General features: G+C 40.8%; 1 protein-coding gene across 11 annotated transcripts in view; it reads right to left on the reverse strand.

Annotated features, from left to right (window-relative positions):
- The window catches only part of PTPRK (protein tyrosine phosphatase receptor type K), a 581,803-nt gene that overhangs the window by 380,543 nt on the left and 174,791 nt on the right, over positions 1-26,469 (reverse strand). For all 11 annotated transcript variants that reach the window (XM_084622841.1, XM_084622840.1, XM_084622838.1 and 8 more), the window contains exon 3: positions 400-671. In XM_084622841.1, the coding sequence (XP_084478967.1) occupies positions 400-671 (272 nt within the window). The remainder of the gene's footprint in view (positions 1-399; positions 672-26,469) is intronic.

Here is a 26,469-nt window from a genome sequence, read left to right on the forward strand (position 1 = left end):
AAGCACCATCTATCCTGTGAATTGAACGAGGCAGGCTTCCAACGGGGGAAAAAATTGTTTGTGATCATGTCATTAAAGACTGTATCTTAAAGCCTATGCACAAGGGGGAAGTGGGTTAAGAATGCACAGGAGACCTAACTTCTGAGTACTGGATTTCCAAGTTTAATAGAGTGCTTTTAATGTACGGTTTTGGACATCATACAAAACAGATTCCTTGTGAATTTAAATTTCATGGGAAAAACCTTACCCCAAAAGAAGTGTTGTACTGAATGGGAGAACAACACTTAAAACTGTATGGAAAAGCTCTTTAAATACATCAGGTCTCATGGATGCCACAACCCCACATGTTGGCAGCATTTAACACCATGGCAATAACAGGAGGATGTATTGCAGGCTTACCTGATATTCATTTGGCCAGAAGGTGCTGACAGCCAGCTCAGCTCGAAGCCAGTCCTTGCCAGTAGAGCCTGTCACATTCCAAATGGGATTAGCAAGAGGTCCCTTGTTCACCCTAACTAAGATGTTCAAGGTTCCAGGGTTCGCTCCACTCTTGCTATATAAAAGGTAACTGAAATCAATGCAGTGAGTGTCATTTTCCTTCATCGTAGGAAGTTGAAGTCGAGCCTTTTCTCCAGGATCATGGTCTGAGGAATCCACTATCATGCATGATCCTGGAAGAGACAAAGAGTTGAAGATAGATAAATGCAAGGATTCAAAACAGCTCACTCTAAAAAAGAGGGAAAGAAGATACATTGGCTGGCAGGCACTAATGTTCAAATATATTTAAAATACAATGCAAACAAAATATTGAGACTACAGGAGTAGCAACAGATTCAAAGGAATTTAGGCTGCTAGCCACCCAGGGGAATCCGCTGACTTAGCCACTTAGGCAGTCTGTACAAACATGGGAAAAGAGAGGCACTTGGGAATGCGATCCACTAAAGGCAGCACACTTGGCAGGGGTGCTATGTAAGCTAGGCCCACCCATCTAACAGCATCAGGTGCCTAAATCCGGGTTATAGGGTGGCATCTATCTGTGCCTGCAATCCACAGCTGGGAACACTTTCCTGGAGTCAGGCACCTTAGGCACCTAAGCTAGTTCTTGCAATAATGGCAGCAACACATTCTTAACTCCACACAAAACAACTAAGGTGGGCGGATGGTCACCCTTATAACCTTTAGCCCAGTAGTTAATGGTACTCATCTCGGACGTTGGAGACCCCACGTCAAATTCCTGCCTCTGCCTCATGAAGAGAAGGGATTTGAACCAGGCTTTCCCACCCCTCAGGTAAGTTCCCTAACCACTGGGCTACAGAGTCATTCTCACTATCTCTTGTCCAATGAGTAATTATTAACACAAAGAGGAATGGCTTCAACAAGAGATACTGAGAGAACCCCACATGAAAATATCCCATATTCCATCCTAAATCTGGGATTTGGAAGACAAAGGGATTTAAGCGTTTAAGGCCCAGTTTTAACGGATCTGGGCCATTCTGCCTTGCTGAATTTTCCCAGCAGTTTCAAATGGATACAGGAATCTTTTTTCTATTTCCTATCTTATACTTTTGGGTAGCACTCTTTTTGCCTGTTTAAGAACTGCTACATTTCATGCCAGAGATGGCTGTGTTTCAGTGGAGAGTTAAGTGAACCATACATTCAGTTTGTATAATGGTTTCTGAAGTACTTTGTGATCCTTTGGGATGAAAGGCTTTACAGATCTCAGTTATTTTAAGGTCCCATTCTGCTCTAAAGAAACTAAAAATGGCACTGTGGGGTTCTAAGTTTATATCATCTCTGGACTGCCAGGTCAAAATTTGCTCAATTTACAAGTATAAATATGTTTTTTGTAATTAATACCTCAGCATCTCAACCTGGGATCACATACATTACCAGAAAAAAGGTTTTGCAGTCCAAATTACACTCTCCATTACACCTGTGTTACACAATGGGGTTCCAAAGCCACAATGCAACCAGAACTTGGCCCTCAATTGCAACTCGAATTATTCTGATGATTCTCAAGAGAGAGAGACACCACCTCAGTCTCTCCTGGCCCTATTGGCTCAGAAAAGCTAACAATAACTGGTATTAAAAGTAGCAAAACATGTCAATAAAGTAAGCAGACAGGACTCTACATACAAACAGAGACAGTGAGGCGGTGCATCTTTTCAGAGTACAATATACATGCCATCATCCCAAAAATATTTAAGTTGCTTTGTGAGGACAGAAAATGCTCTCTCCAGGGCTGATTTTTGTCAGGGTTGAAGGTTTAATGTTTGTACTAAAATGCATTTTGGACTCTTTATCCCTATGAATAAATATGAAATATTGTTAAACCACATAAAATGCCTTAATTTTCCTACACGTGTTCCTATAGAGCAATGACACTGAAAGATGGCCTTATATTGAGCTAGATCGTGCAACCGTTACTCACATTTGTGAGCATTTATTCACACTAAGAGCCCCAGAGCCACATTCCTTGTGTGACTAAATTCTTGCAAACAGTAAGGGCTGCAAAATCAAGCCTATTGTTAGTAATTAGTGGAGCAACTGTGACAATTTTTAGTAAGCAAAAGCGCTCTTTGGAGCAGCCAGGTGTATGATGTAAGTAAAATAAATTACACTATACGCCAGGAGGCATTGTGTGGAGGTTTTTGAAAATGCACATGAGCTACAGGAACAATAAATTGTTGATAAGTTATTGATCAGTGGAAATGTCATGAATATAGGGGGAAGGGTAGTAATCTTTATGTATGCAGTAGCATAAAATCCTTCCTTGGCAGCTGTACTGGATTGCCCTACCTGTAAATGGTTAAGCAATTCAAATAACCTAGGTGGCACCTGACCAGATGGACCAATGAGAAAAGAAGATACTTTCAAATCCGGGAGGGGAAGGATTTGTTTTTGTTCTGTGTTGTTCCCTCTCCGGAGGGAGGGAGAAGCCAAGCCAGTACAATATTGCCTGAAAACATACCTGAAATAATCCATCTGAAACCACAGAAACTGTTAATAGTGCAAGGAAATACGTTAAGTGATCTTTTGTTTTGGCTTGTGAATTTTCTTGTTGCAGCTTAACTACTTTGCCTTCTGGCAAAAAAAATAACTCCAGCTGCTCTCACCTGGAAAAAAAAAATTAAAAAAAGTATCCCTCCCTGGTTTTCAAGCATCCAAAAGGAAAAATGTGTCCTTTTAAAATCCTGAGGTCTGTGCTTCTGGTTCAAAATGATCCTACCGCTACTACCATGTCAGGGTTTCCCCCACACACACTCTGAACTCTGGGGTATAGATGTGGGGACCCACACGAAAGACCCCCTTAACCTTATATTCTACCAAGTTAGGTTAAAAATTCCCCAAGGCACAAATTCCTTTCCTTGTCCTTGGACGGTATTACTGCCACCACCAAGCGATTTACACAAAAATTCAGGGAAGGGTCACTTGGAATCCCTATCCCCACAAAACATCCCAAGCCCCTTTACCCTCTTTCCTGGGGAGGCTTGAGCATAAACTACCAACCAGTTGCCTTGGCAATGTGAGCACAGACCAGACCCTTTGTCTTCAGGACACTGAAATCAATCAGGTTCTTAAAAGAAGAACTTTATTTATAAAGAAAAAAAAAAGAATCACACCTACAAAATCAGGATGGAAGGTAAAAAAAAAAATTTCAACACAGAGGATTCCCCTCTGGGCTCAGCTTCACAGTTACAAAAACAGGATTAAAAATACCTCTGTAGCACAGGAAAATTCACAAGCCAAAACGAAAGATAACCTAATGCGTTTCCTTGCCCTACTCTCAGTTTCTGTGGTTTCAGATGGATTATTTACAGGTATATTTTCATGAGATATTGCACCTGCTTGGCTTCTCCCTCCGTCCAGAGAGGGAACAACAAAAACAAATCCTTCCCCCCAAGATTTGAAATTATCATTTTTTCTCATTGGTCCTTCTGGTCAGGTGCCACCTTGGTTATTTGAACTGCTTAACCCTTTACGAGGTAAGACAATCCAGTAAAGCTGCCAAAGAGGGATTTTTTGCTACTGCATACATAAAGGTTGCTACCCTTCCCCCTATATCCATGACAGGAAATAAAAATGTTTGTGTGTAAATGGGATAGTAAAATCAGCATTTGACTCATTTGATAAAACTTTCCACTGACTTGCATAGCAATTCCGCACTGCACAATTATTCGCTAACAAAATAGAAAGCAAATGTTTTACAGACTCAAATAAATTAGTTTTTACAAAGCTATGTTACTCATGTTTTTTAATTATTATTTTGTTAATTGATCTAGGAATAAAAACCCTTTTTAAAAAAAGTTGTATACTTGATACAGCTTCAGTGCCCAGTTTATATTTGATTACCCATGTAGAACCCGCCATTATGATCTCTTTACGGGCAACTTGGCAAGATTTCATTGGCTAATTGCCAGCTCCTTCACTGTTACTGCTCATTTTTAAAAATGAAATGAAAGGTACTAGGATATTTAAGTTCATTATTATTATAACTCTCCAACAATTATGGTTTAAAATTGATAGACAATTGTGCATTGATGGTTCCTAGCATTGTTACTATAATGGACTCACTGGCATTCAGCTGTTATGCCTGTTGTCTCTAGAGTAAACTTCAAAAAACTATTTGGAACCTACCTTTTAGCTCAGAGATACTGTTGAAATCATTTGGTGGTTTCTGGTTAGTGCAGTTTGACATAACTTATTGTCACAGCTTTGGTGATTACTACTACTCATTTGGCCTGTAATGTGTGCACTACCATTTCTTTTGCTAATTTAGGATTAGAAGAAAGAAACCAAAAAATACATTAAGATTCTGTTCTACAACACTAGCACAAAGACTCCTTCAGCCAACTATAGGGGTTGAACTTGCCTTTAACAAAATGCCTTCCGTAATTACATTTACTTTACAAATACTTTTAAATGATGGGCAAACCATCACCGTTTTTCCAGGAGAATGGAGGTTTTATTAAGCATTCTGATAGCTACCGCATAGGAGCAGATCAAACCCTTTCTGACTTTACTTACACACCGAGTGGAACAAACTGAGCTTAGGAGAGAACTGTAGTTTGCTGCCTATTCAGCAAAAAGGTAAAAGAACTGAAAAGCAAAAGTATCAAACCAAGTCATACATAACTCATCTTTGGTACAAGTAGTTATAGTACTTGTAATAAAAAATAAGGGCTGTCAAGCGATTAAAGAATTAACCGTGATTAATCATGTGATTAATTGCACTGTTAAACAATAATAGAATATCATTTATTTAAATATTTTTGGATGTTTTCTACATTTTCAAATATATTGATTTCAATTACAACACAGAATAAAAAGTGTACATTGCTCACTATATTTATTTTTGACTACAAGTATTTGCACTGTAAAAAACAAAAGAGGGTACTGTAGTGCAATCTCTTTATGATGAAAGTTGAACTTACAAATGTAGAATTATGTTTTAAAAAAAAAAAGACTGCATTCAAAAATAAACCAATGTAAAATTTTAGAGCCTGCAAGTCCACTCAGTCCTACGTCTTGTTCAGCCAATCACTTAGACAAACAAGTTTGTTTACATTTATGGAGATACTGCTGCCCTCTTCTTCTTTACAATGTCACCAGAAAGTGAGAACAGGCATTGGCGTGGCACTTCTATAGCCAGCATTGCAAGGTATTTATGTGCCAGATATGCTGAACATTCGTATGCCCCTTCATGCTTCTGCCAACATTCCAGAGGACGTGCTTCCATGCTGATGATGCTCGTTAAAAAAATAGTGTTAATTAAATTTGTGACTGAACTCCTTCAGAGAGAGAATTGTATGTCCCTGGTTCCGTTTTACTCCCATTCTGCGATATTTTTCATGTTATAGCAGTCTGTTCTCACTTTCTGGTGACATTGTAAAGAAGAAGAGGGCAGCAGTATCTCCATAAATGTAAACAAACTTGTTTGTCTTAGTGATTGGCTGAACAAGAAGTAGGACTGAGTGGACCTGTAGGCTCTGAAGTTTTACATTGTTTGGTCTTTGAGTGCTGTTATCTAACAAAAAAAAAATCTACATTTGTAAGTTGCACTTTCATGATAAAGAGATTGCACTACAGTACTTGTATGAGGTAAAATGAAAAATACTATTTCTTTTGTTTACAAATATTTGCACTGTAAAAATGATGATCAAAAATAATATACATTTTGATTTCAATTACACAAAATGCAATATATTTGAAAATGTAGAAAAACATCCAAAATATTTAATACATTTCAATTGGTGTTCTATTGTTTAACAGTGTGATTAATCATAATTAATTTTTTTAATCATGATTTTTTTTTTTACTTAATCGCATGAGTTAACTGCGATTAATCAAGAGCCCTATAAAAAACCCAAAATATATTAACTGTTTGTCCTCTTCAGTATTAAGAAGCCCTCCGTTAGTCTTTGGAAATTCCAAAGTCATACAATCTTTCTGCATATAGATATTGTATAGTACTCTTCTTAGCTTCATTTTTCAGCATTCAACAGTACTTAAAACCAAATTTGCATTTATCTACATATGTTTGTCCTCCAGCACAACATGAAATGCTCCAGACAGCACTTGTAACCATTTGTCACAAAGCCAAAACATCTGTTCAACATTTTGCAAACTACTTATTTCCCCCCTTTTTTAACAGACTTTATCCCATGAGAATGCAGAACCTTCCAACCGCCACTTCCTAAATTGCTCCAAGGAAACTGAAATTCAAGTCAGGAATCAATGCCAATGTAAACGCCTCATCAAATTTATATCTTTGAAAAATGTTGCTGATGATATCGGTTTTAAATATTCTTATATTGCAAAGGTGACAAATTATATTGCGTTTACATTGGCATTGATTCCTGGTTTGAATATAAAAAAAAACCAAAAAACACACTGCCTTAAGAAGACAAGGTTAAACTTAAACAGTAGATATTACCCTAAGTTAATTTTTAAGGCAATGGGTTGCAACGTTTAAAAAACAATATGCAACATAGATCCACATTCCAATAATTTATTCTATATGGAGACTACTATTTTTGTACAATGCCAACAGATATTAGCTGTCCTACACAAAAGGTTTATAATTACAAGTCTATTAAAATGCATCCTATGTGGTTGTAAAGAAATCATTAATTCACCAACTTGGAACATGATTGGCTGGCGCAGGATCACGCTATTGGCAGATGCAGATGAACTGTAGGACCCCAATCCTGCAAGCACTCATGTATGTGCTTAACTTTACTAGGGTTGCCAAATGCCCAGTTTTCAACTGGAAAGTCCAGTCAAAAAGAGGACCTGGCAATGTCCAGACAGAAGTACTGACCGGACACCAAAAGAGTGGCTACCCCAGGGTCAGGAAAGGTGCTGGGTAATTAACCTGCACCAGCCCCTGCTCAGCCAGGGTTGCCTTCTACCTGCAGGCAGACTCCTTGTCATGCTGCATCAGCTCCCGTATCAGCCCCGAAGCAGAGGGAAACCAGCTTGGGGGAAGAGATGGAATGGAAAAGAGGAGTGAGTGAGGGGGGGGGGAAGGCCTGGGGAGGGTTTTGGGGGGGAGAAGAGGCAGAGCAGGGGCAGGGCCTCAGGGGTCCAGTTACCAGCAATTAGAAAGGTGGCAACCCTAAACTTAACCCACATGGGCAGCCCTCAGTGAAGACAACAAAACACACACAAGAAGTCAATAAGACTACCCAAGCGTGTAAAATGCACATATCTTGCAGAATCAGGGCACGTTACACCTATGCAGAAATATACATTTCACAAGCTTCAGCAGTTATGAAGTGCAACTAATTGTAATTGTGTTAGAAAAGAAGATAACTGTAGCAGTTTTTAAAAAAAATATTTTAAACTAACTATTAACACATCATTTCATTCTTTTATCATATATCTAAGAAGTGGACTTTGCTGAGTAGGTAATAAACAATTCACTCCCCACTCACCTCCTCCCAGGATGGGTAAAAACCTATGATTTTTTTTTAATTGAAATTGGATTTTTTTGATAAAATGCTTTTTGAGAAAAAAAACCTATCTAAACATTATTTTAATTAGGATACATTATAGCTCAAAGGTATCTCATCATGGAATAGGGATTATAAACTCTAATTCTATAGTATGAGAAATGTTGAAGAAATGTTAAAGTAATGTTTAAGAAAAGTTTTGTAAATGAGTTTCAATTGTTCATGGATTAGGGGTTCCAAAGGCTTCTGTATAGATTAGTTAGGTTAATCTTTCTATCTACCCAGTGGGACTCCGTGCTCAGTTTAGAAGACACCATCAGAAATGCTTAGTTTTGCAGTTCTCAAACTGGATTTGGGTCTCCAGAGGTAACATGCTTGTTAACAGCAAAAATGTTTGAAAATAAATAAATAATATATAGAGGTGAGAAATAACAGACCTCAACTCTATTGTTCCGCTGCAAATTTGTGTACACAGAATCAATCCCTTACCTCTCTCTAAAAGTGCAAAGTTTCAAAAAGTTCAATGAATAGAAGATTGTTGGGTGCGGAATAGATCTGGACAAGGAGAAGAAGTCTAGAGATAAATGTGAGAAGCGAGGGACATATGGGGGTTATATATTTATATATATTACATATTTGGGGGGGAGGGATAGCTCAGTGGTTTGAGCATTGACCTGCTAAACCCAGGGTTGTGAGTTCAATCCTTGAGGGGGCCATTTGGGATCTGGGGCAAAAATTCGGGGGATTGGTCCTGCTTTGAGCAGGGGGTCGGACTAGATGACCTCCTGAGGTCCCTTCCAACCCTGGTATTCTATGATATGCTTGTTTTGTTAATATATTGTATGTTTGCTGCTGAAGAAAAAAATCCAGAATACTAAACATTGTTGTTTTAGTTAAATAAAACAATTTAAATGTCTGTCTGGTGATGTTCTCCTCCTAATACAACATGGCAAGAAAATCCTCCAAATATTAATGATTAACCTCTTGAATTGGAGATAGTTCACCTCCCAATGACTTCATAAATATCTGCTTCAATTACCTTTGGAAAATGAAATAACTAAACAATCATTCATTTTCTGATATATCTGTAAAACTAATCTGAAAAGTTTTCAAAATACATCACTGTTTAAAAATGTATAGTGTGTACCTTCTAAAAATGAAACCTACATGAAGAATACATATTAAGATTATAACAACCAGCAAAAATGCACAATTTGATTTAAATCAAATCCACCCTGCCTCCCATATACTGTTTACACACAAATTATGAGATTTTTGAAGTTATGTACCTTCAACTGCACTTGCAGATTAGTGCACCTGAATAAGTCAGGCATTTGCATGTCCCCAGGTCCAATAAGATACCTAGCTGGCCCTGTGCAGGGGCAAATAATCTATTTGTAATTGCATACGGTGTTCCTATGCACAGTTGTACACACCTTACTTTGAAAGTTAAACTAAGAGTATCTTAGCACTACCAAGTCAATAGATTTTAGGTCATTACTGCTTTTAATAAAAAAAAATGGCACATTTAACATGACCAGTTAACATTGCTGACCAATAAACTGGGCGATGAATAATGGCCACAATTACTGGCAGTCGTGTGAAACTAGTAAAGCAAGGGAGGAGAGGATATACCTCAGATTATCACTTTAAATAACAGACAGATTATACCAATATTAACTACTGATTAGAGCATATTTTACAAGAGGAGACAAAACAGCTTGGCTGGTTTAGCCTAACAAAACGAAGGCTAAGAAAGGATGTGATTGCTCTCTATAAATGCATCTGAGGAGAGTGAACACCAGGAAGGGAGAAGAGCTATGCAAAGTAAAGGACAATATTGGCACAAGACAAAATGGGTATAAAATGATATAATAAATTTAGTCTGGAAATTAGACTAAGATTCTGGAACAGCTTCCCAGTAGAAGTAATGGGTGTAAACAATCTAACTTGTCTTAATATTGAACTTGATAAGTTTATTAACAGGATTATATAACGGCGTTGCCTGCAATAGCAGGGGACTGGACACACTGACCTAGTCCTTCCAATCCTATCTCCTATGTTAAACAAAGGAGTAATGAGAGGACAGAAAATCAAGATGCAGTACAAAAACCATTATTGCACCTGACAGAAATATGAAGTATGGTCAAGATCATATGACTACCAATCCATAGGAGTAATAAAATTAGCAGTGCCAATTTTCAAACTTGAGAATTTAGAGCTATAGTTATACGGACAGTAGTTAGCAGAACTATATATGAGACAGTTGAATGGTTTCATTCATAAAACGTTTGTCTGCACTGTCAAAAAAAGTGTGCATTTAACCAACCCACATTAGCTATCTTGCTGTAAAAGACACCCCACTTGGCAGCAAAGACAGCCTCTGTTAACATTAAAGAGTGTGTTCCTTTTTGTTTCCTGAATTTCATAGTCGCTAATTCCATCTTTGCATGATATTATCAGAAATGAGAGGTGAATATTATCTATTAAGTCATCTGTTCATACCCGGGCCTGTGAGGGACTGTTTCCACTATCTTTTTCTTGTTTGGTCAGGCCATTTTTATAAGCCCCAACTGATGAGACTGTCACCACTTGTCCTGTAGGACTACTGCAAAGCCAATCACACCCCACTGTCATGAAAATGTTAGCAGTATTCAGTCTGACTTTTATTGCACTTCACTGCTTTGGTATCTCTCTACACATTCCTCTGCATCCTTGGCGTTTACAGCCTCTTAAATACTTGTAGGCAGTTATATTCCTCCCCCATCATATTTAAAGCACTAATTTGCCTAGTTATACATACTTAATTTTTATTTCCCCTCAAATCAATCCCACACCAGCATCATTTTTGCTGCTCTTCTCTGTATTCCCTCCAATTTGTAAGTCAATTAAAGGTCCATAATATAACCACCCTCAATGTAGAACAATGACAAAAAGGTCAACGCAATTCTCTGGTGCATACAAAGAGGCATCAAGTTATGCAGTAATGAAATAAAATTCCCTCACTGCAGCTTTGTAGTGCCCACCTTTAAAAAAAGGGAAGGAGGAGAACCCGCGGAACTACAGACCGGTCAGCCCCACTTCAGTCCCTAGAAAAATCATGGAGCAGGTCCTCAAGGAAACCATTTTAAAGCACTTGGAGGAGAGGAAGGTGATCAGGAACAGTCAACATGGATTCACCAAGGGCAAGTCATGCCTGACCAACCTGATTGCCTTCTATGATAAGATAACTGGCTCTGTGGATATGGGGAAAGCAGTGGACATGATTATCAAAGCTGGCTAGATTGTCAGGCTCAGTGGGTAGTGATCAACTACTCGAGGTCTAGTTGGCAGCCGGTATCAAGCGGCGTGCCCCAGGGGTCAGTCATGGGGCCAGTTTTGTTCAACATCTTTATTAATGATCTGGATGATGGGATAGATTGCACCCTCAGCAAGTTCGCAGATGACACTAAGCTGGGAGGAGTGGTAGATACTCTGGAGGGTAGGGATAGGGTCCAGAGTGACCTAGACAAATTGGAGGATTGGGCCAAAAGAAATCTGATAAGGTTCAGCAAGGACAACTGCAGAGTCCTGCACTTAGGATGGAAGAATCCCATGCACTTCTCCAAGCCGGGGACCGACTGGCTAAGCGGCAGTTCTGCAGAAAAAGGACCGGGGGATTACAGTGGATGAGAAGCTGGATATGAGTCAGCAGTGTGCCCTTGTTGCCAAGAAGGCTAACGGCATACTGAGCTGCATTAGTAGGAGCATTGCCAGCTGATTGAGGGAAGTGATAATTCCCCTCTATTTGGCACTGGTGAGGTCACACCTGGAGTATTGTCTCCAGTTTTGGGCCCCCCACTACAGAAAGGATGTGGGCAAATTGGAGAGAATCCAGTGGAGGGCAACGAAAATTATCAGAGGGCTGTGGCACATGACTTATGAGGAGAGGCTGAAGGAACTGGGCTTGTTTAGTCTGCAGAAGAGAAGAATGAGGAGGGATTTGATAGCAGCCTTCAACTACCTGAAGGGGGATTCCAAAGAGGATAGAGATCGGCTGTTCTCAGTGGTGGCAGACGACAGAACAAGGAGTAATGGTCTCAAGTTGCAGTGGGAGAGGTCTAGGTTGGATATTAGGAAACACTATTTCACTAGGAGGGTGGTGAAGCACTGGAATGGGTTACCTAGGGAGGTGGTGGAATCTCCGTCCTCAGAGGTTTTTAAGACTCGGCTTGACAAAGCCCTGGCTGGGATGTTTTAGTTGGTGTTGGTCCTGGTCCTGCTTTGAGCAGGGAGTTGGACTAGATCAGTGGCTCCCAAACTGGGGTTCATGAAATTTTACAGGGGGTTCTCAGGAAAACATTCTCTAAAGGCAGACAGAGCTGTCCATAGGGACCCTGGGCAGCATGGGGCCAGCAGGCCGGAGCCCCAGGGACTTCCAAGAGCTAAGCAGATCAAAGCAAGCATATCTATCACACTGAGGAGATTTAAACTTCAAGACTCCTTATACAAAATAGAAAGGGAGGTGGATATCTTTTGCTGCTTTTAAAATTAAATAGGTTGCTAGTGTTGTTTTTAAGTTATTATGAAGAACAAGTTTAAGGTTTGTTATAACATGCATTGTTTGCCTGGACTGCTCAAGACCTGAATGATTGTGTAGGAGGAACTCTTTGAGTTGGCTTCTTAAATACCTTCATGCTGTTTCACATCTGATACTCCTTGATGAAACACAGGAGCCAGAGGCGCCAGTACGGGGGGGTGATGAGGGTCACGTACCACCCCCGCGTCGGCGTGGCCCACCCCCCACTTTTCCGGCGGTGCTCCCCAGACCCCGGGGTGCATGCAGGCTTTGTCCCCAAGCCCCTTTTTTTCCTACTGGCGCCTCTGATAGGAGCCTTGTCTTATAACAGGCTTAATCAAAGCTGATACAAGCTACAAAGGTGAGATCTTGAAAGTGTTGCCGTTTTCATAATATAATAAAAATACTGTAATGATAAATAATAATAAATAGTGTGTAATAAGCATGTCATAAAAATACATTTTATATTTCCAAGATCACTGCTTTTATAATTTATGCTGAATCCAGAAATATTCATTTTTATGAGGGGGTTCACGACACTTGACATTTTAGTGAAAGGGGTTCGCGGGTTGTTAAAGTTTGGGAACCACTGGACTTAGATGACCTCCTGAGGTCTCTTCCAACCCCAATCCTCTATGATTCTATTGGAAACACAAGGTGTCAAGGTTCCTTCCCCACTCTGAACTCTAGGGTACAGCTGTGGGGACCTGCATGAAAGACCCCCTAAGCTTATTCTTACCAGCTTAGGTCAAAACTTCCCTAAGGTACAGATTTCTTTCTTGCCTTGGGAACCAGCTAAGGTTAAAAACCTGATACGCTGCCACCACCAAGCCATTTAAACAAAGAACAGGGAAAGAGACCACTTGGAGACATCTTCCCCCAAAATATCCCCCCCAAGTCCTACACCCCCTTTCCTGGGGAGGGCTTGATAATATCTTCACCAGTTGGTACAGGTGAACACAGACCCAAACCCTTGGATCTTAAGAACAATGAAAAATCAATCAGGTTCTTAAAAGAAGAATTTTATTTAAAGAAAAGGTAAAAGAATCACCTCTGTAAAATCAGGATGGTAAATACTTTACAGGGTAATCAGTATTAACTTTTAACTTAAGCAAAACCTTAAGTTACAAAAAGACACAAAAACAGGAATACACGTTCCCTCCAGCACAGCGAATTTCACATGCCAAAAAAGCAAAGAAAATCTAACGCATTTTCTAGCTAGATTACTTACTAACTTTACAGGAGTTGGAAGACTTGCATCCTTGATCTGTTCCCGGCAAAGGTATCACACAGACAGACCAAACCCTTTGTCCCCCGCTCCAGATTTGAAAGAATCTTGTCCCCTCATTGGCCATTTTGGGTCAGGTGCCAGCGAGGTTACCTTAGCTTCTTAACCCTTTACAAGTGAAAGGATTTTGCCTCTGGCCAGGAGGGATTTTATATCACTGTATACAGAAAGGTGGTTACTCTCCCCTTTATATTTATGACACAAGGTTTGCCCAAATCAATGCTAAGGAGCATCCTCACTCATTAGTCTAAAGACAGCATTTAGAAATAGGTTAGCGGGTTCATTTTCAAAATACTTTGCACAATTATATCACCACGCCTGTATCTCAATATGCCTGGAAATTTAGCTATTTCTCCTGAAAACATTAAAAATAGCCAATGTTAACAAGATTAATATTGCAAGAAACCATACAAAAGGCCTCTGAAATTTGTTTGAACAAGAAAGATTTTTGCCTCCTGTTCTCATCTGTTGTGCTATTCCTTCTTCACAGCATTGAGGAATTGCTGTTGCCTTGTTTTAATTTCTTTACAAGCTGCGGGAAATCAAAGAGAATAGCATAATCACCAATTTAAACATAGCTGTGCTATTCCCTTCCAATTTCTCAGAGTTGAGACAAATTAAGACAAGACTAATTTGCTGCAGAAAGTCCGAATTTGCTGCAGAGAGAAGATACAGGACATAGAATGGGGTAGCAGAGAGAGGAGGAATGCAGGAAGGAACTGGGAGAAACTTTTTTTTTCTTTTACATTCACAATAGATAAAAATTGGGAGTTTTAGAAATAGACTTAAAATAATTTATCAGAAAGTTAAGCTACAATGGATGTGGAATGGAATACTCCACTTATCTCAACAGAGAAACCTGAACTAGTGATCAGCTGAGCCATCATGCCACAACTCGCTTCAAAGCAAAGTCAAAGTTCCGTACACTGGCACAACAAAGAAAGGAGAGGTACTAGTGAGTGCTTTGAGTTCTCCAAATATATTGTCTTTGCAGATCAATACTGAAGCTGGCAAGACAAAGGCAGTTTGCTAGCTGGTGAGTATCTCTGGGGCACTTCTCCCGTCTTGCTACTGATTAATTTTGAGGGGCAAAAAGGAGCACTTTTCTGTGCTGGGAACTTGTCATCGAGTTTATAAGAATATAAGAACATAAGAATGGCCATACTGGGTCAGACCACAAGTCCATCCAGCCCAGTATCCTGTCTACTGACAGTGGCCAATGCCAGGTGCCCCACAGGGAATGAACCTAACAGATAATGATCTAGTGATCTCTCTCCTGCCATCCATCTCCACCCTCTGACAAACAAAGGCTAGGCACACCATTCCTTACCCATCCTGGCTACCAGCCATTAATGGACTTAACCTCCATGAATTTTCCAGTTCTCTTTTAAACCCTGTTATAGTCCTAGCCTTCACAACCTCCTCAGGCAAGAAGTTCCACAGGTTGACTGTGCTGAGTGAAGAACTTCCTTTTGTTTTAAACCTCCTACCCAATAATTTCATTTGGTGGGAAATAACTGGCTAGGCAATAGTACTGCTGAAAATGATTTGGGGGCTATAGTGAATCACAAATTCAATATGACTCAACAATGAGATGCAGTTGTGAAAAAGGCTAACATAATTCTGGGGTGTATTACCAGCAGTGTTATACATATGTGAGGCACGGGAAGTAAATGTCCTCCTTTACTCAGCACTGGTGAGGCCTCAGCTGGAGCACTGTTTCCAATTCTAGGTGACACACTTTAGGAAAAAGTGGACTAATTAGAGAGAGTCCAGAGGAGAGCAACAAAAATGATAGAAGGTTTAGAAAACCTGATCTACGAGGAAAGGTCAAAAAACTGGCATGTTTAGTCTTCAGAAAGAAGTCTGAGGGGGGACCTGATAAGAATCTTCCAATATGTTCAGGGCTGTTATAAACAGGATGGTGATCAACTGTTCTCCATGTCCACTGACAGTAGAACAAATATTAAAGGGTGTAATCTGCAACGAGGGAAATTTAGGTTAGATATTAAGAAAAACTTTCTAACTTCAAGGATAGTTAAGCACTGGAATAGGCTTTCCAAGGGAGTCTGTGGAATCTGCATCATTGGAGGGTTTTAAGAACAAGATGGTCAAATCCCTGGATGATCTTGGTTTACTTGGTCCTGCCTCAGTGCAGGGGGCTAGACTAATGACCTCTCAAGGTCCCTTCCAGCCCTTCATTTCTATGATTCCATGAGGAGTGTCACATGCCTTGCCCAGTTCATAATCATGCTAAGAGAACTTTTACTAACAGTAAAAAAAAAAAAAAAAAAAAAATTAGAAGGCACACACATCTCCTTTCCTAGAGCCATCTAAAGGTAGAGCCTCTCCTGCTAACTATTTCTGAGTCCACTGGCTGCAGCAGCTACAGAATTTCTTTTCCCCTTATTCTACCAGGGAACATGATAGAGGTTTATAAAATCTTGAGTAGCGTGGAAAAAGTGAAAAAGGAAGTGAACATAAGAACGGCCATACTGGGTCCGACCAAAGGTCCATCTAGCCCAGTATCCTGTCTTCCGACAGTGGCCAAATCCAGGTGCCCCAGAAGGAATGAACAGAACAGGACAGGTTAACATCAAGTGATCCATCCCCTGTCGCCCATTCCCAGCTTCTGGCAAACAGAAGCTAGGGACACCATCACTGCCCATCCTGGCTTATTTACGTTATTTATTCCTTCACATAACATAAGAACTAGAGGTCACCCAATAAAATTAATAGGCAGCAGGTTTTAAACCAAACACAACGAAGCACTTCTTCATACAATGCACAGTCAACCTGTGGAACTCATTGCCAGGCGATGTTGTGAAGGCCATAACTATAACAGGGTTCAAAAAAGAACTAGATAAATTCACGGAGGATAGGTCCCATCAATGGCTATTAGCCAGGATGGGCAGGGATGCAACATCATGCTCTGAAGTGTCCCTAGCCTCTGTTTGCCAGAATCTAGGAGTGGACAACAGGGGATGGATCACTCTATGATTGCCTGTTCTGTTCATTCCCTCTGAAGCACCTGGTGTCGACCACTGTCATAAGACAGGATACTAGGCTAGATGGACCACTGGTCTAACCCAGTATTGCCATAATGTTCTTGTGTTATGTTCTTAACTAAAACTTTAAAAATTTAAAGCTGTATAGCCCAGTTTTCCTGCATGTCTGTTTTGAGTTTCTTGACCTTGATTTTAGGGGATGGGATAAGGTGTGTTATTTTAGCTTCTTTAGGCTGTTTATTGGTTTGGGCCTTTCACCCTAACTTTTTGCTATGGTTGCAAATATCTAGCTTGCAACAAACTGTAAAACCTGTGACAATAAAAAATCAGTGAATGAAGTGTCTATGCAAAAGACACTGGTTTTAAAGCATATTCCTTTGTGTTGCCTTTTCCAGCTAGGGTAACCAGACAGCAAATGTGAAAAATCACGACAGGGGGTGGGGGGTAATAAGAGCCTATGTAAGAAAAAGACCCAAAAATCAGGACTGTCCCTATACAATCAGGACATCTGGTCACCCTATTTCCAGCAGACCATAGAGAAAAGGGCCAGAAAACTCAAGCGTCTCCTTTACAGAAAAGGCTGTATCCACCACTAATATCAAATCCCTCTGTACAGGTTCCCCCCCACAGGATCTTTGTTTTTTGAATGTAAAGAGAAAAGAAAAAACTGACACTACTTTGAGGCAGGCAGACCCACTGTAAAGAAGATGACAGCTCTGTACATTGTAGCTTTGAGCATCCATTATTTGTCATGGCACTGTTCCCAATACTCAAAAGCGAACATCACTATAGTGCAAAGAAATACGGAATTTGGCATTGAAAACATTGCATCAGTTTCTGCAAGTGCGTCTCACTGACGGTAGGAAAGAGAGTGACAGATATTTAGGTCAATGATTCTCAAACTACTACTTTATCCAGCCAACCTTTCAAGGTTTAAGCATTTTCCCATCACCTTTTTCAAGAGAAGACTGCTTTAAATAATAGTAGCAACCTGAGTTACTTCCAGCGTAACACAAACACGCTTGAGTGGCAGTTGTGTACACTCTTTTGAAAACAAAACGATGCAGACCCAACCATTTTGTAAGACTTAGAAGTATATTAAATCCAATTCCTCCTGAACTTTAGCACATACAAATTTAAATATATTACTGCTTCTTTTTGCCCATTTTCTTATACCAAAACAAATTGTTACTTTTTTCAGTTGAAGATGATGTTTCCTGGAAAAATAAGACTTTTTCCAACAAGTGTAAAAATCAAAATATAAACTAATATGTGATTGAAATTGCATTTATAACACATTTCCTATTTCATGGTTTCCCAAAGCCTGATCCTACTGTTTCTTCCTTGAGTACAGGAAAGTTTCTTGGGTCTCCTCTGTATTTTTACCAAGGCAGGGAGAATCTCTAAAAGGACTGCATTGAATAAGTAATACATTTTGGAAACTTCCTAAACATAGGACTGAGTCATCTATCATTATAAATATCTTGGCCGAGTTTCCCCTTTGCAATTAGCTAATGGACAAAAAAAGTCTACTTATTACATAATTCCATGGCTAATGTGACCATACATCTGATTTTTCAATCTAGATCTGTTCTAGGAGCCTTTTTCGGGATAACTGACATTCTTTATTTAATTAATGAAAACATTTCTGTCAATGTCTGTTCAAGATGTATTGCTAGACAGGTAGAATTTGTTCTGTGTTTACAAGGAACAATCATGCCGTACATCAGAGCAGACGTAATCCAGACAGGGAGCCCAGCCCTTACTGAGAAACAGCAGCATACAGCACCCAAACGACAACTCCCAATAAGGCATCAAGACAGTTCTGATAGGCGCAGATTAATGAATTGACCTGAAATGAAAGGCTTCAGTTGAGTTCACCAAACCAACATTTTGATCCAGGTCAACCCAACACTAAACAAAACATTTTGGGGTTTTTTCTGATGGGAAAAAAACAAACAAAAAAACCTAGAAGTGAGTCATTCTCGGCTGGCTTGGGGCTCAGAAGGAGGACCAGAGCCCTGGCTCTGGGCTCCCCTCCCCGCAAAATGAACTTGGCTGAAAGTCACTGATTTCTGTGCTAACAAGTTCTGCCCTATGCTGTGTTCCTGTCGACTAATAAACCGTCTGTTTTATTGGCTGGCTGAGAGTCACTGCTGACCACGGAGTTGGGGTGCAGGGCCTTCTGGCTTCCCCAGGAGCCACGCCAGGGCAGACTCGCTGTGGGAAGCACACACTGTGGAAGGGGATGCTGAATGCTCCGAGGTCAGACCCAGGAAGGTCGAAGCTGTGTAAGCTTCTTGCCCAATTTTTCAGAAACTGCACTTTCCATCAAACTCCAGATTAGCTCTAAAAATAGGTGTGTATTGCAAAAGCGTTCCGACAGATAACTAGAAGTCTCTGGCTCTGACAAGTAACCAGAAAGAGACAATTTCCAAGGCACAAGCCACTGACTGAGAATCAGCCATCAGATATAGAGAATACAAACTTACCACTAACAGCAAGAGATTCCTAGATACTCTTAACTACTGTGGTGGGAGAGATAGAGAAATAACCCACCCTCAGCCACTCAATGTTAATTCATTATTGCATCTTACTCAAAAATGGCCAGTGCAGAGAACTGAGCACAGATATTGTGTGCATGTACCACTCAGGAAACAGATACTTTTTGCAACAACTGGAGATTCTGCATGGTCCTTACAAGACAGTAGGAATCCTCACAATGACAAATGTGTGGATGATCACTGAAAGGTCTTCAGTGGAGAAGATGATCTGAGATCTCTTGGACAGCAATGGATAAAACAGGACCCTAGGCTGTGTATACACTCACTTAGGATGAGGCAGATACTATCTTCTCCCATTCATTTAAATGGTTTAAAACCTCATTAAGCATTTATGCTTTTAAAATTCTAAATAAGAAGTGCTTAACTGGCTTTGCCAGAATTCTTTAGTCTTTCCTACAGAGCACTGACTCAATGTTGTGAATGAGACAGGGCTGTAAAAACCTTCAACACAGAAAAATATTTTGAAAAAACTTCTAGTTATTAAAAGTATCAGTGTGTCAGCACTGTGATTTTTAAACCACTCTCCGCCAAAACAAAACAGATTTTCATCAGGCTTCATCTTATCCAAAGATTTTTTTTTTTTTTTAAATCTCCATGCATTAACTGGTAAGTATTAGAACTATTCTAAAAAGACTGAAATGTTTGTTTGTTTTCGGAAGGAGGAAGGTTGTCTGTGAGAGGAGGTTTTTTGTTCTTGTTTTGGGGTTGTTGTTTTTTAATGAATTATGTCAGAAGTATTTTCTTTGCATACGGTTTCTTCTTCAAAACAAGCAAAATCCTATTTGCTCAAGTTTCCAAAACCAAAACAAATTACACATTCCCCTCACATGGAAAAAAGGCTGGAAGAATTTCAGTCCAAAAGGTGAAAACTAGACAAAAGTTATAAGCAACTGGAAAAAAAAACTTTCTGAATGGAAATGTTTAAACCTTAACTCTAGTTGTTGTCACCATACATACATTTATCTACACACACAGATGCACAATTTTACATGAATTGCCTAACTCTAGAAGTTAAAACTAGACTGTTCCAAAACACTCTTAATAGAAAGACTGTGCACCCAAACCGGACAAATACTGAAATAAATTTAAGAAATGTAATGCATTCATTCACTATTTTTCTCTGCAGAAAGCACTTATTCTTCATGAACAAATAACTAATTTTAGCTGAAAGCAACCATTTTTCAACATGTCTTTAGAGACCAAAAACAACTTGAGAGAGAATTTTAAACTAGTTAAACAATTTTTCACTTGTTTACCACATTAACAAAAATCCCACCTATTTCCTATAAAATAATTTTGAATTTATTCTGATACTAAATAGAATTTAGACCCTCAATTGGTACATAGGAAGTATAGCATAAGAGACAGCATTTGCATTTAGAGTATCTTTAAGGCACTATCAACTAATCCAACTGGAAAAATATTAAAACAGGCTAAGAAACACATACTCATTTCCATAACCTTAAGACACTGAAACTGATAACAGAAATTAAATTACTTATTCTCTTGATGACAGCTATGGGACTCAACAGTAAATGAGAATGCTAAAACTCCTCATCAGGCTCAAAGGGTTAAAGAAAAACTCACAATTCCTAATTACACCTATATGCAAATAGCAGATTACGGTTTTTTGAGTGGGTCTCTTGGGAAGTTATGGAAAGAAGATTAAACCCTGTATATTTCTCAAGAATCTTCTGAAAGTATTTGAGATTTATAAAATGATTCACTTAGCCCTTGCTAGTAATGGCAAACAGATCAGCTTCTCCCACAAATCACCTGATACATTTTGAACACCCCCCCCCAGATTATTTGTTCACCCCTTCAGAGCTCCGTATACAATAACCAACTGAAGAATCCCCTGTAATTGAGACCAGACAATGTTGTTCATTTTTGTCTGTGTAACACACTAAACTTTGATTATAAAAGTAACCATAGTAATTTCATTTTACGGCACGAATAGTGAGTGGGTTCAGTTCGACAGCGGAACTCTCACCTGTGGGTAACACCACATGCTAAATATGCATATTTGGACAGTTGTGGATGCCCATACCCTGAATTGTTCTAGTTTGGAATAAAGACACCACAATGTAGTAAAGCTACCCAAAAAATCTTTTAAGCTTGTAAAATGACAATTTGAGGGTTAACTAAGACTCCCCATAAATATAAGCACAATCTTATCGTATAAGCACAATCTGAGCAAACTGAAGAGTTTAGTGCCCTTCCCACCACCACTTCTTTTTTTCTTAACACTTGGAGGTGCAAACGGCCCCACCCTAGGAGATACCCCACTGAGAATGCTTCAAGGGTTCCTGAACTTTTTTCCCCCTGCTAGTCCCAAACTGGAGACAGTAGATAGCTGCTGCACTGTTTTGGCAATAAATCAAATAATAATCTATTATTTAAAGGAACAGTGACAGAAGCTTAGGTTACATTCTCCCCTACCGAACCACTGTCATCCCTGATGTTCCTATAAAATGTCCACCAACCAGGTGAGTTCCTACCATGTCAGCTAATATTCTAAATATTGTAAAGCTAACGAACCCATTATTTGTACCCCCATTGTATCATAGGTAGGGCGCATGAGAGGCTATGCACATATTCCTGAAATTTCACTGGCATATGTGAACCTGCAGAGCAAATTCTCAGCTACAACTTTCTTAGCTGATGAGAGTTCTGCATCTGCTTCTTTTACTTGAAATGCAACAGAAACATCAGACAATTCTTCACTCGGTAATATCTTGATTTTACAAAGGGAACTCTACAAATACATCTGGGCAGTCATTCCCTTACTCATATGGTACAGCATCATATAAGTCCATTAATACTGTGCTTTCAGCATCTAGTTACCAAGCATCAACTGCATATGTAAAAGCAGAATATTCAGGAGTAAATTCTGATGCTTCAGGTTTCCATCCAAAAGTTTTTTCAGATTCTTCTAATCCTAAGAGATTTTCTTTTTGAGAGTTGCACCAGCTGACTCCCGATAAATTACTTTCAGAACTGCTGTCATGTTGAAGCTCATCTTTTTCTGTAACTGAAGTAAAACCATATGGCCTCAATAAATCATGATGTTGTATTCTTTCAGGTGCAACACTATCTTCTGATTTCACAAAGTAAACATGAAGGTCATCCTGCAGTTATTGGAATACCAACTTGTATCTGGGGATCCCATCTGTCCAGTAATTTACATTCCCTCTTAAATAGAGATTGTGAATGAGGACCTTATCACCTTCAGATTCGTGAAATCATAACTTTTGCGTCCCTTCTCCTCGTTAGCTTTCTGACTTTTCTCCGATTCTTTTCTTGCCAACTCACTGACATTCTTCAGTTTTCTCTTAAGATACTTCACGTACTGTTGATGAGTTATTTCAGATTTGCCTTGTAGCTTAATTCCAAAACACAAGTCAATTGGCAATAATGGCTGTCTGCCAAACATTAAGAAATATGGAGTCTCTCCAGTTCTGTCATTTCTGGTATAATTGTAAGCATGAATCAATGGTTTGACGTACTTTCTCCACTGAGGTGTGTTTTTTTTAAAATTCTCTAACTACCCTAACAGGCTCAACGGCATTCTATTGAATTGCTCTACAAAATTTCTTCATAGGTGATAAGGCAGGCTGCAAGTTTCTCATGGAGGTCACAGATTCTGTGACTTTCCGTGACCTCCATGACTGTTGCAGCAGCCGGTGCACCTGGCTCAAGGGCAGCTCAGACAGCCGCTGCACCAGTTGCACGGGCTGCTGCTGGGGCAGTCTCGGGCCACCATGCCCCGCCCCCCCACAGCAGAGTTTGGGTGTGGGAGGGGTTTGGGGCACGGGCTGGGGTGAGGCGGGCTCTGAGTGGCCCTTACCTGGGGGGGCTCCCCGGAAGCAGCGACATCCCCCTCGCTCAGGTCCTAGGAGGAGACATGGCCAGGCAGCTCTGTGCACTGCCTCTACCTGCAGGCACCGCCCCTGGAGCTCCCACTGGCTGCAGTTCCCAGTCAATGGGAGCTGTGAAGCCGGCCACGCCTCTGTCTAGCAGCTGAGTGAGGGGGATGTCGCCGCTTCCAGGGAGCACCCCAGGTAAGCATTGCTTAGAGCCCGCCTCACCCCATCCCATGCCCCAACCTCCTGCCCCCTCCCACACCCAAACTCTGTTACTGAGGGGGTGGGGGGGAGAAGAGGCTGTGAATTTTTGTTTACTGCCTGTGACCGGTCTGTGACTTTTACTAAAAATACCCATGACTAAAACGTAGCCTTAGTGATAAGGCATAGTTCTTCATTTAACCCATTGTAGGGTGCATAGCTCAGATATCCGCTCCAATTCAAAGTCTGCTCTTTGATCACTATGTAACCTTTTTGGAAAACCATACTGACAGAGGAAGTTTCCTTGTAAAGTAGCAGCAAGTGTTTTGGATGTCTGATCTTTAGTAGGATAGGCATACCCAGTAAAATAATCAACCACCACCAAAATGTTCCTTGTATCACTGTCACCAGATTCTAATACTAAGAAATCTCTGCATATTAGCGCCTGTGGTGAATAAATCTTAATATTTACTAAAGGCGCTGCCTTTTCTGTGCAAGCTTTTTCTTCTGATGCACCTCTCATAGGTTCTCCATTTTCCAGGGACATCAACTGCAATTCTAGGTCAACAGAAGCAGTCTATGGCTAATACCAAAGTTTGCTCTCTGCCCATATGCTCAGCTTCATCCTAGATACCTTGTAGCACGATACCAATGAGAATGTGGGAGCAATAACTTAATAATGACTTCCCTTCACCTCATTCTTCAATACAGCACCTCTTCATCTAAGTCAAGTGTTTCTTAACCAGGGGTACATGTACTCCTGGGGGTACATTGTTTTTTTCCAGGGAGTATATCAACTCATCTAGGCATTTGCCTACTTTTACAACAGGCTAAATAAAAACCATTAACAAAGTAAGTACTAAAATTTTATACAGACAATGACTTGTTTAAACTGCCCTATATACGAAATGCTCTATATATGAAATGTAAGTAGTATAATATTCCAATTGATTTATTTTATAATTATATGATAAAAATGAGAAAGTAAGCAGCTTTTCAGTAATGGTTTTCTGTGACACTTCTGTATGTGTATGTCCAATTTTGTAAGAAAGTAGATTTTAAGTGAGGTGTAACTTGGTACACAAGCAAATCACAGACTTCTGACAGGGGTACAGTAATGTGGAAAGGTTCAGAGCCACTGATCTAAGTGAAGTTGATTCCACTTTCTTAGCAAATATAACTCAAGAGATTCCTGTCCCTCGTAAGCCTTTTACCTTCTTACATCATTTGAATTATTCTTGCTAATGACTTATCTTTCTCCGCCTCCGCCTGCTTCCCTGAGTGCACCGCCGCCGCGGCTACTCCACTTCTCCCTGCATTCCTCCCAGGTGTATCGCGCAACAAGCCTGGGAGGGAGGGAGAAGCCGAGCAGCAGCCCGCTCAGGGGAGGCGGCGGTGGTGGAGTGGAGGTGAGCTGGGGCGGGGAGCGGTTCCTCTACTCCCTCGTTACTTCCTGCGCTCCCCCCCACACCCTCACTCACCTCTGCTCCGCCTGCTCCCCTGAACACCCTGCCTCTCCCTCGCCTGAGAAGGAGGGGAGAGAAGCGGAGCGGTGGCGTGTTCAGGGGAGCAGGCAGAGCGGAGGTGAGCTAGGGCAGGAGGTTGCGGGGGGCGGGGGTGGGAGCCGCAGGAAGCAATGGAAGGGGGAATGCAGCACGCCTGGGGGAGGAGGCGGGGCCGGGGATTTGGGGAATGGGTTGGGAAGGGGCGGAGATGGGGTGGAGCTGGGGGCACAAAAAAAAGTGGGAGCGGCCAAAAAATTTTTTGCTTAGGGCAGCAAAAATCCTAGAGCCGGCCCTGCCTCAGACCCTATGCTACCAGCATTCCTAGCTATCTTCAAGACATCACTGACTTCCTGAGGAAACTACAATGCATTGGTGATCTTCCTGAAAATGCCATCCTGGCCACCATGGATGTAGAAACTCCTTACACCAATATTCCACACGAGGATGGACTACAAGCTGTCAGGAACAGTATCCCTGATGAGGTCACAGCACACCCGGTGGCTGAACTTTGTGACTTTGTCCTCACCCACAACCATTTCAGATTTGGGGACAACTTATACCTTGAAGTCAGCAGCACTGCTACGGGTCCCCTAGTGCCCCTCCTCTACTTGCGCTATATTGATGACATCTTCATCATATGGACCCACGGGAAGGAGGCCCTTGCAAAATTCCACCTGTATTTCAACAATTTCCACCCCACCATGAACCTCAGCCTGGACCAGTCCACACAGAGATCCACTTCTTGGACACTACAGTGCAAATAAGTGATGGTCACAAACACCTACTGATCGCTATACTTACCTACATGCCTCCAGCTTCCATCCAGGACACATCACATGATCCATCGTCTATAATCAAGCCCTAAAATATAACCAAATTTGCTCCAATTCCTCGGACAGAGACAAACACCTAAAAGATCTCTATCAAGCATTCTTACAACTACAATACCCATCTGGGGAATGAGGAAACAGATTGACAGAGTGAGATGGGTACCCAGAAGCCACCTACTACAGGACCGGGCCAACAAGGAAAATAAGAGAACACCACTGGCCATCAGGTACAGCCCCCAGCTAAAACCTCTCCAGCACATCATCAACGATCTACAACCCATCCTGGAAAACGATCCCTCACTCTCACAGACCTTGGGAGGCAGGCCAGTCCTCTCTTACAGAAGCCCCCCAACCTGAAGCAAATACACACCACGCCACAGAAACACTAACCCAGGTCTGCTTGAAGTAACTGAAGAGTTTGGAGCCTCCCCCCATTTTTAAACTACTTGGGAGTATAATTGGCCTCCACTCTGGGAGACGCCCTACTGAGAAGGCTCCAAGGGTTTGTGAACTTATTTTTTTCCTGCTAGTCCCAGAGTAGCTGAAGTCAGTGGACAGCTGCTCCACTCTTTTGGCAAAAAAAAGTGAGTTTAAAGGAACAGTGATAGAAGCATGGGTTACAAGACTAGCATGTGTACAACCTACTGTCAGAAGGTGGATGGAAACTTAAAAGATTCAGTCAGAGAGAGTG

This window comes from Lepidochelys olivacea, assembly GCF_965140295.1.
Source record: "Lepidochelys olivacea isolate rLepOli2 genome assembly, chromosome: 3".
Lineage (NCBI taxonomy): Eukaryota > Metazoa > Chordata > Testudines > Cheloniidae > Lepidochelys > Lepidochelys olivacea.